Source organism: Scleropages formosus, chromosome 10 (assembly GCF_900964775.1).
Source record: "Scleropages formosus chromosome 10, fSclFor1.1, whole genome shotgun sequence".
NCBI lineage: Eukaryota > Metazoa > Chordata > Actinopteri > Osteoglossiformes > Osteoglossidae > Scleropages > Scleropages formosus.
This window is the reverse complement of record NC_041815.1, coordinates 26,357,376-26,368,275: the sequence shown is the minus strand read 5'-3', so window position 1 is coordinate 26,368,275 and position 10,900 is coordinate 26,357,376. Positions and strand designations below refer to the sequence as shown.

General features: G+C 43.7%; 1 protein-coding gene across 3 annotated transcripts; it reads right to left on the bottom strand.

Moving 5' to 3' along the window:
- Nucleotides 1-782: 782 nt before the first annotated feature.
- Nucleotides 783-9,060, bottom strand: serpine2 (serpin peptidase inhibitor, clade E (nexin, plasminogen activator inhibitor type 1), member 2). 3 transcript variants are annotated; one of them, XM_018748792.2, is made up of 9 exons: nucleotides 8,928-9,060; nucleotides 6,618-6,890; nucleotides 6,100-6,327; nucleotides 3,600-3,797; nucleotides 3,171-3,369; nucleotides 2,299-2,396; nucleotides 1,928-2,014; nucleotides 1,679-1,762; nucleotides 783-1,468 (listed from the first exon to the last, which is right to left on the bottom strand). In XM_018748792.2, exons 2-9 carry the CDS (start codon nucleotides 6,874-6,876, stop codon nucleotides 1,431-1,433), a joined length of 1,191 nt encoding a protein of 396 aa, XP_018604308.1. In that variant the 5' UTR covers nucleotides 6,877-6,890; nucleotides 8,928-9,060; the 3' UTR covers nucleotides 783-1,430. The 3 variants fall into 3 exon arrangements, with proteins under 3 accessions (XP_018604308.1, XP_018604311.1, XP_018604309.1); XM_018748795.2 differs by lacking the exon at nucleotides 8,928-9,060 and adding an exon at nucleotides 8,893-8,917; XM_018748793.2 differs by lacking the exon at nucleotides 8,928-9,060 and adding an exon at nucleotides 7,707-7,845.
- Nucleotides 9,061-10,900: the final 1,840 nt, after the last annotated feature.

The window sequence follows — 10,900 nt, the reverse complement described above, 5'->3', positions numbered from 1 at the left end:
GGTATAAGTCACGTGTAGCTCTGCTCTCCACATTTGGCCGCATGGTGGAGCAGCGGGTAGCGCTGGTGCCCCTGGATTCCCGGGCTGTGGGTTCGATTCGAATGGGGTTTGAGTCTGTTTGCTCTGCACGCTACCACTGAGACACATTTGATACCAAAATGACAGAAATGGTCTGTTTTTCCTTTTTGAGCCGTTTAGTTTCAGTTCATGTGTTAATGTGAACTGGGGGGGGGGAGAGAAACTTCCTGGGCACAGTATTTATTATAGCACTCGGTTCGGCAGAAAAAAAAACATGACTACAGTACAATTTATGGATTTCAGGGGTTCTATGACTAATTTGTCAGTAATGGTCACTTTGGCCCTACAGGGGGCGCAGTGATTAGTGGAATAACAAGAACCTTTGATTGAGCTACTTACCTTGAACTGAGACAGTAAAAAAAAAAAAACAAACTTTATAAATCATGTGCAAGTCATTGCAATTAGCTGAACATTAGCAGGAATTATGTGAATGAATGTGAATAAACAAAACAGGTTTGTATACTATTGTATACCGTGTTGGACAAAGCTCTCAGCTAGTTAATAGTTGTGATTACATGTAATATTAAGTAGCATTGTAAGTCACCTTGGATGCAAATGTGTCAGCAAAATACATAGTATTTGTTCTGAGTCACTTTGGAGAAAAGTATCTGCTAAATTAATCTAACAATAATACATAAATGTATAATTAAAAACACAATTTTAAAATCTTTCCAAATTTGTATATATTTTATTAAACACTGTATGTTACAGACAGGCCACTTTGAAGATGTAAAAAAAGCAACCGAAAAGTGACAATAAATAAGCTAGTTTTACAGCATCAGTAAAGAATATTACCCCAGAGAAATAATGTGTGTAGTATGCCAAAATTGGTCAATACAATCAGAAGACTAGGTCCAGCAAAACATTTGGTGTTGAACGATGCAATATTGAAATATAACAAATATTATACCCCCTTGCCCCAGCACAAAAAAAGTGAAGGTTGGCTACACACAGTTCAGTTTAATGCTTGGAACACCACTGTATACCTGCTTTTGACAGAATGCATTTGTTACAATTTATACATAGAAATGGGTAATAAAAACATGGAAATGTGCAATTTTTTAAAGAAAAAAAAAAAAAAAACAACTTTTAAAAAGTTTACTGCAGCAGAATTACAGCAAGCTGCCCATCCAATACGTTAGAGTTAAACAATTACATTTTTATTGCATTAGACAAAATGTCATGCATGAAAACACACTTGTAAAACCAAAAGCGGGAAAAATCCCCATTTACAAAGTAATCACCACATTATACGCCACAAATGACACAACACTGGACTTTTATTAATATAACAACTGCCTTTTAGAATTATAATGCTGTTCCGGTCCTGCTTGTATTGTCAGAAGTGAAGTTCAAGGCTTGTTGATTTGGCCCATGAAAAGAATGGTACCTAAGTGAGGAAAAGATCTTGGTCATTTTTTCTCCCTCTCACTCACACACACACACACACACACACACACACACACACACACACACACACACACACACACACACCTCTCTAGAAAGCAATTTGGTCTGCCGGAATTTGTATCACATGCAATGCTACATTTTAAAAAAGGCAAAATAAGATTTTGCAATTCAAAAAGGGAGAAGACACTACCGGTTGAGTTGTGGCGAATAACGAAAAGGAAGGGTCTGTCTACAGTGACCCATGGCGGGGAAGACCTTGCCAGCAAGATAGCAGCTGCAAAAAAACAAGACAAAAAGACAAGTGGCCCTCAGAGAGCAGACACACTGGGTAGGGGCCCATTCCGGCGAGTCCACACCCACCCTGCGCAATTACTTCTACTCTGAGAAATTAAGTCTCCAAAATTGCGTCACCGTGTTGCAACATTGCCCAATCACTTACTTGTGGCAGCAGAAGCCTTTGTCCCATCTTCATTTACTTCAATTTTGGCTTTCTGCAGGGTTTTGGACACATGCAGGGGCTCCTGGCCTTGAAGTGAAACAGACCACAATCATCAAAAATGAACATTTCCTTCCTTACCGCCAGGGGGCAGTAGATCATTAACCCAAAATATTCACATTCAGGACAAAAAGTTGACATATATGCCAAAAAGTTAAAAATTACATTTCACACCAGCCTGAAATTCTACACAATTTTATGACTAATCCTCAGCCACTTTGGCACAGTGCTGCCATCATGATCTTCTGCCTGAGGGAGTAACCATAGAACCGTCATGAACCATTATAAACTGCTTTAACCATAAAATTTCATACTTATGTGTCTGAAGTCAGCTTTGCCTTGAGAAAACATGTCCTTGATCCCCAGTGCCAAGAGGGGGTCTTTCAGGTCAACTTCAGCTTCGGCAGAAAACCTTCAGGAACACAGATGTAGGCAGTGACCGCCTTTAGCCTGAATCACTCACTAGACAAAATCTGGCTTCATTTTATATGCTGATCTATGGCGAGGTGAATTTTAAAGGAGGGGGGGAATGCATATCCTCTCAGGACAGGAATAAGAAGGGTTTTCAGGACTGAACATTTCATCACTTTGTCCCTACACTTAATGGGCTGTATTCCAGCCTGGTCCTCCCGAGACTGGAGATGGGTGTGCTCTGCCGAGTAAACGGCCTGTTATTGCCAACATAACAGGGAAAATGTTCCACAGCAACTAACTAACGAAGAAACACCAAAACGATGACACATTTCATGGGCACTTACATTAAATTTATTCGTTCAGCAGACACTTTCTCTCCACAGCAACACAATGATTGCTATGTATTGGCTATCACCTTCATCCAAAGTAAGACACTGCACTGAAATCCCTGTAATCACTTACCTATTAAAACAATAAAATGATGTAAGATTGACCCATACATACATGCTATGGGTAATTTAGAGTCACCAACCCACAAAAGGCATATCTTCATACTGTGGAAGGAGACCAGAGCACCTAAAGGAAGCCTACATGAACTCGTAAACTCCACAAAGACTGACACCAGCGCCATCTGCTGCACCACCATGCCACCCACTTACAATGATTTACCCTTTGCAGTAATTCTTAGCATATTAATTCAGGGTGAGCAGCTGATTAAGGGTGCTATGAACAGTCAGAGGGAATACTGTCAAAGGCTAACAACGAATCCCACCTGGGCAGCAGCAATCGGACTTTCCTCGGGTGCAGCAGCTTGGTCCAGCTCTGCACGGTGCCGGTGCTAACGTGAGGTATGATAGCAGAAATAGACACGTCGTCCTCGACCGGCAGGGCAATCAGCATGCTGATACTGTTACCGTGGTAAGGTAGCTCTATCACCTTGTACTTCAGGCCTTGTGGCGTAACGGCCTGGCCTAAAAGGTGGACACGATTTCATTAACCACACAGTGTCTCTCTTTGACCTTCTACCCAAAGCACCTGTGTGTGTGGTGATACGATGAACAGATCAATTGATAATGCTAAAACCATGCATGTTTGTTGTGTATACGCACATTCCCAACCTAAATCGTACGTCCTAAAGTTTGACATTCATCACGTACGACTGGCGATCATAGAGATGATGAATTGCATGATCGGCACTCACCGATGTTGAAAACGGACAGCTGAGACATCATGGGAACCTTATGGATGACGCCATTAGGCCCATGAAAGTTCCTTATCTTGGTGTTTTCGGGCTGGAAGCGGGACTTCCACAGTCCCTTGAAGTAGATGGAGTTGACCACTACCATGCGAGTGAAGGCCGGATCCAGCATTTCTGGTTTGATCAAGCTCGTGATCATTCCTGCTCCGCGAAAGAAGTACAATGGTCATTTGCAAATTCAAGAAAATTGCCTTGTGATGCTGCGCCCAGTAGAGCCAGCAGTTCAACACGGCACCAGACTGTAGTAAACAAAACCTTTGCTGAACTTACAAGGCAACGGATGAGACAAAGACTAGACATTTTAAAAAAAAAAAAAAAAAAAAAAAAAAAAAAAAAAAAACAAACAACTATGATTTGTGCACAAAGACCTCCCAACGACCAGATTCTGTGCATGCTGGCCTAGATGAGGTTCACTTCTATTATCAGCCAAGCAGCCATGTGTGGAAGATCACACCCAGGTGTGAATGAACAGGCAAACCTCCAAAAATGTAAGAAATGTAAGCTCAAATGGGTGAGTTCACACTGCTCGTGTCCTCCTGGACAATGACATGTAACTGAAGGGACATCTATAGGACACTTTCTGCTCTTAAAGGGCCAGTTGCCATGCCTGCCGGTGGAACCTCCAGGTGTGAAAGCTGAAGCGAATACCAAGGTTACATAGATCTGACTTCATGAACTATTAACACAAAACTTAAAATCACCAACTTCTGATTAATGATAAATTTTTTAAACTAAAGCACATAAAAGCAAGAGCTACAGTGCTGTGAAAAAGTATTTGCCCCCTTCCTGATTTTTTTTGCATATTTGTCACGGTTAAATGATTGAGATCAAATAAATTTTAATATTACACAAAGATAACCCAAGTAAATACAAAATGCAGTTTTTAAATGATGATTTCATTTATTAAGGGAAAAAAGCTGTCCAAACCTACCTGGCCCTATGTGAAAAAGTAATTGCCCCCTAAACCTAATAACTGGTTGTGCCACCCTTAGCGGCAACAACTGCAATCAAGCGTTTGCGATAACTGGCAATGAGTCTTTCACATTGCTGTGAAGGAATTTTGGCCCACTCTTCTTTGCAGAATTGTTTTAATTCAGCCACACTGGAGGGTTTTTGAGCATGAACGACCTGTTTAAGGTCATGCCAAAGCATCTCAATCGGATTTAAGTCCGGACTTTGACTAGGCCACTCCAAAACCTTAATTTTGTTTTTTTTGAGCCATTCAGAGGTGGACTTGCTGGTGTGTTTCGGATCATTCTCCTGCTGCGTAACCCAAGTGCGCTTGAGGTCACGAACTGATGGCTGGACATTCTCCTTCAGGATTTTCTGGTAGAGCGCAGAATTCATGGTTCCATCAATTATGGCAAGTCGTCCAGGTCCTGAAGCTGCAAAGCAGCCCCAGACCATCGCACTACCACCACCATGTTTGACTGTTGGTATAATGTTCTTTTATAAAATGCTGTGTTAGTTGTATGCCAGATGTAACAGGACACACACCTTCCAAAAAAAGTCTGGGGGATAATCAAGATGTTTTCTGGCAAATATGAGACAAGCCTTTGTGTTCTTTTTGGTCAGTAGTGGCTTTCGCCTTGGAACTCTCCCATGGATGCCATTTTTTGCCCAGTCTCTTTTTTAGTGCTGAATCATGAACACTGACCTTAACTGAGGCAAGTGAGGACTGCAGTTCTTTAGATGTTGTTCTGGGTTCTTTTATGAGCTCCTGGATGAGTTGTCATTGCGCTCTTGGAGTAATTTTGGTAGGCTGGCCATTCCTGGGAAGATTCATCACCATTCCAAGTTTTCTCCATTTGGGGATAATGGTTCTTACCATGGTTTGCTGGAGTCCCAAAGCCTTAGAAATGGCGTTGTAACCCTTTCCAGACTGATACATGTCAATTACTTTGTTTCTCATCTGTTCTTGAATTTCGTTAGATCACGGCATGATGTGTTGCTTTTTGAGATCTTTTAGTGTGCTTCAGTTTGTCAGACAGGTTCTGTTTAAGTGATTTCTTGATTCAACAGGTCTGGCAGTAATCAGGCCTGGGAGTGGCAAGTGAAATTTAACTCAGCTTTCCCAAAAAAAATGTGGTTAATCACAGTTCATTCATGATTTAAAAAAAAAAAAAAAAAAAAAAAAAAAGGGGGGGGGGGGGCAATTACTTTTTCACATAGGGCCAGGTAGGTTTGGACAGCTTTTTTCCTTTAATAAATGAAAACATCATTTAAAAACTGCATTTTGTATTTACTTGGGTTATCTTTGTGTAATATTAAAATTTGTTTGATGATTTCAATCATTTAACTGTGACAAATATGCAAAAAAAAAAAAAACCAGAGAGGGGGCAAATACTTTTTCACGGCACTGTATGAACCTTGGGGGGGGGAAATAGTTTATGTTAACCAAAGACCTGCATGCGACATGAAACACTGGTGCCGATGGGCTCACCCTTGGTGCGGTTCTTCACCCAGCTGTTGACAGACTCCGCAGCTGCGTGTGTGTTGCCAAAGTCCAGGTTCGTGCTCTCACACTGGAAGTTGTCCTTGTTTGTGGACATGAAGGGCTCCTTAATGTTGAAACCTTGCTGGACGAAGACCGCATTGGCAATGGTCACGAGGTCCTGGTTCGATCTGTTGGTCAGACTTTTGTGCAGTTTTTTCAGCATCTTGTATGGACCTTAGGAAAGGACATAAGCCATGCATCACAAACTTTGAAAGCCACAGCATGTCACCGCCTGCCTTTCAGATTAAAGCACACTCTCTGAAGCAACAAAGCAATATGGTGTAGTGAATGTTACAAATTGATAAAGATTGCATAGTTACTCCCAGCAGGGGAAGGCACTGGGACCTGTATATGACATCTGATTACTGTCTAGGGCATTTCTTTGTACCCTCCAGTGTACAGTCATTCAAAAATGTACATCAAAATAAAGGCAGGGAGAACAAATTAAGAGAAGGTTAAGGTACCATTTGCTTTGTAGCGGAGCCCATTGAGCATCTGGCGACGGGTCTCCCCGTGGGCCCCAGGCAGTAGCATGCCCAGGATGCTGGCGACACCGTGGGGGGATAGCACCACATTGTCTTGTGGCTGTGCGCGGGCCACCTGCTGGAACACCTGTATGCCCAAGTCTGACCCCCTCTCGCCATAGGATGGCCTTTGGGCAAATGCAGTCCAACAGCAAACAGCCAGGAGGACACCAAGGGACAGCGAAGACCACCAGCCCATTGTGCAATCGATACCTGCGCTCAAAGAGGCAGTGAGGACAAACACACACCGGGGGGAGGACATGGTTAATCTTTCCACAACAGCCCTGACTAAACAACTCTCAAACCAAAGCATTTGCTGCAGCCACCGAGCTGTGACCATACTGCACAACACATGGCACTACGAGCGAGGTTCTAACTTGTTATTTAAATAGGATGAGCCAAAATTCCATCCTGAATTGCAAGTAGTTTTTCCAGAAGTCTGAGCAGGCAAATGGCAGCACTGCAAAGTACTTGAGACAAAGACCTTGTGTTAAAAAATTTTTTTTAAAAAATGGCCAATTACTGCTAACCACTGAAGACACCAGGTTGACACCCCCCTAAAACCCACAGGACTTCAATATAGAGCTCAAAGTATACAGCAGGTGTATTTCAGAACCAATCAACATTATATTTTTTCATGCTGGTGAGGAAGTGTTGCAGTTATAATTAACTTGCCTGATGCCTTCGACAAATGTGACTTATAGCGTTAGGTTCACACTCTAAGCTCCTTACACTTATTAACTCAGACAGCAGGGTAATTTTCATCGTCATTTTACTGAGACAGGTTCGAACCCCTGTCCTTGGAGTCTTTGGAGTGAAGGTGACAGCTCCGATCACTACACACTACCTGCTGCCCCAGTATAAATTCAACCTGCCCTCCTTATGAAGGCTGCAGTAAAGAGGGATTCTCTGTCACTCACATGGACAGAAAACCTTTACAACAGTTCCAGCTACACACTTTGCAGACAAACAGTAATCGCATTTTGTTTAAAAGTGAAAAATCATCCACGCAGGCCCGTACACACCCACCGGAGACACAGTGAGCCGTCTGTCTTCCGCGAAGATACCCCACAGAAAGGAATGTGGAAGAGCACAAGAAGAGCGTCCCCTGCACTCCCGACAGTCCAGATGAGACGTATAAATGCGTCTCCAGTTCAGACTGGTCCAACACACACCCTCTACCAGGTCAGGAAGTGACTCAAAGGAGGAAATCACAAGAAAATACATAACCATGTCATCGGCAAACAAGATAAACACGCCGAGAGAGCTGACACCCTCCATCCAGGCAAAGACCGCTGATCATCACAATTATGCTCATGGGAGGAGGGGGGTAATCAGATATGTGAGCAGTCATCCAGCAATAAACAAGACACCTTTCACTTCCAAATACCAACACACTCTTGCTCAACAGCATGCATTCAGCATTGTGCGCGCCCACACATACTTAGGTGGCCTGTTTTCACAGAAAGCTACGAAACCTCAACTCCTTGAACTTTGCAGCTCTGACTGTTAATCACACATAAGCAACACATTGTTTCGCAGGGGGGAGGTAAACAAATGCTGGCTGGAGGTTTGTCCCATGTTCCCAATGCATCATCATCTCTTCCAAGTCTCTAGCTAACACTGCCTAGGGAACATCATCTTTAATGTAAGGGGAGCAACGCAAAGATGTAGCCCTTACATGATTAGATGTTGCCTTCATCATAGGCAGTTAAAATAATATTAGCAAAAACAACATTAAGAGCTAAGCCTAGGGGTTCAACAGCCCCTGAATTCCGAGCTCAGGATCAACAACTTCGCACGAGCTCGAACCAACCGGACTGAACGAGGAGTCGTAAGAAGGAGCGAGGTGCGCTCGCGACACCCCCTCCCCCCACACCCCCAGCAACACCCAGGCATCGAACCCCATCCAAACTGGGGTGTGACCTCATGCGAGACGTATTTCTAACCTCCCCCACCTACGAAGCCAGCCGCGAGGTGGACGCGAAGTGGACACAAAAGACAGGAGCTCGCGACGCAGCGACTGAGTGACCACGTGAACCACGCACGCACGCGGGGGTGGGGACCGCTCAACAGCAGCTGGTAAGAAGAAATAATAGCAATAAAAATAATAATAATAACCGTAGTATTTAGGATGTGACTCTAGTTTATCATGCGCGTGAACTGCCTGAGGTAAAACAACACGCGCGTGTCTCACACACAAAAACACACACACCTGTTCCGGACCGTCTGCTTAAACCTTAGCCTTACCGTTAGGATCCGGAAAGGACGTCTTCTGTTTCCCCTTTTTTCACCTTCCCGTTTTTAAATACATAAACTGACACCCCCACCCGCGGAGAGAAACGCAGCTCATCCGCTGGGTGCAAAAAAAATTTTTTAAAAAAAAAAAAAAAAACCTCTTTAAAGCGCCTTAAACCCTTTGAAACCCCCCGAAACAGGTCCCGCCCCGTGCCTCCGGAGCGCGTGAACTCCGCCCACCTCCAACCCCAGCCCGCCTCTCTGCGCGGGGAGGGGCTGCAGCCAGTCCGCCTTGGCAAACAGGAAGCGGGACTTCCGCCCCGAAAACGTGGTGAAATCGTGGTGAAAGCGATGTGAAACAGGGCGGCCAGACGTGTCTTCTGCTTTCCGCAGCATGCGACCGTAAACGTCCCGGTTTTCACATGAAAATGACACTCAGGCGAGAGAAGCTGACCTCAGAACAGCTTTTACCTGAGCAATTTCCACACTTACTGTGAGTTATTATACATACACACAGAAAAACATAGAATTCTTTGTGGTTCGAAGGTAAAACTCGCTAAATGACACTAAATTGCTACACTTCCTGCTTTGCAGATGATAGCAGACATTTTGGGAGTCTATTCATACCCAGCCTTCAGACTTTCTAAACTCAGTCTCTGGTTAAGTCAGCACAGGGCAGCTAAAACCAGAGAGTGAAGAGGTGTTAGTCATCTCTGCCACGATGAGTCAAAGACCAGACACCACAGAACAATAACACACACAGCCAGGTCATCTCTCCAATGTCATAAACACAATTATATGCGTTAGCATGCATAAAAGTTTGAAGTCCAGTCTTAACCAAAGGCCCTGTGAAGGAAAGAGCGAGAAGATGGAGGCTTGGAGGTGAATACCTGTTTACCATGAGACCCCACTCTCAGATAAACCAGATTCTGGGTGCTTGGTTGATCTATGATGGAACAAACATCAGGCACCTGTGAGAAGATTAAACAGGAGTCTAGGTGTGCAGGACCCACTCAAGGAGAGGGTGAATTTAGGGTGGAGGTGGGGACCAGGTCAGAGGAACACAGGGAACAAAGGAGTGTTTGTCTGGAGAAGTTCAATGGAGCCCATGACCACCATGTTTCAGTGCAGTTAAAGTTCTTTGCGCCTATGGAAAGGCAGCAGTTCCAACCCAGAATGCTATGGATTTTTTTCCCCAACAACAGAACTACCTGGGTCACAACCAGAGACTGAATTAGTAAACCCAAATACATACAGGGGAATACAGCTCAAGGCCAAAAGACCGCAATGTGTAGCAGGGTGAAAGAAGCTCTGAAACGGTGACTAGATCTTCAGACTTCAGTAGTAGCATGATGCAAATCAAATGCTAACTTCGCAAGTGAAGAAAATTAGGCACGAGTACATCTATGTAGGAGGAGTTCCTGCCATAGTCTATAGCAATAGTTTCTTGCCTGAGAAGAGATCATATATGCATCAAGAAATACAGAATCTGGGTTATGACTTGTACAAGTTATAAACAATGATCTTCTGAACTGGTGAATGAAATGAGTTACTGGTTGTGGACAGAAGACCCTTGAGAAGTAAGTGGCAACCCCTCCCCTAGACTTAAACCCTTCATGATGTGTTTTGGCTCCTAGTGAGAATCAAATAATGGCTTAACTTGAAACCTAAACTTAAAGGAGGCAATGTTTCAAAATCTGCACTGAAGAGTTACCTCTGCCACTCCACAGGAGGAACAGTGATCAACTCTTGACAGAGAAGCCTGGGAAAAAAAAAAAAAAAGCCAGGCAGAATCTAAATAAGTGCAAGACTCTAGCAAGACCCCATGGATGGGCCAGATGACAGTTGAAGACCAGTGACCCACAAGAATCCTAGAGACTAGAGAATCACAACTGATGGAACATGCACCATGACAATGAATAGAAAACATTACACCAGCTTTATTGTCAATCAGTACCATTAAAGACAGCAGCAACATTTAAAAA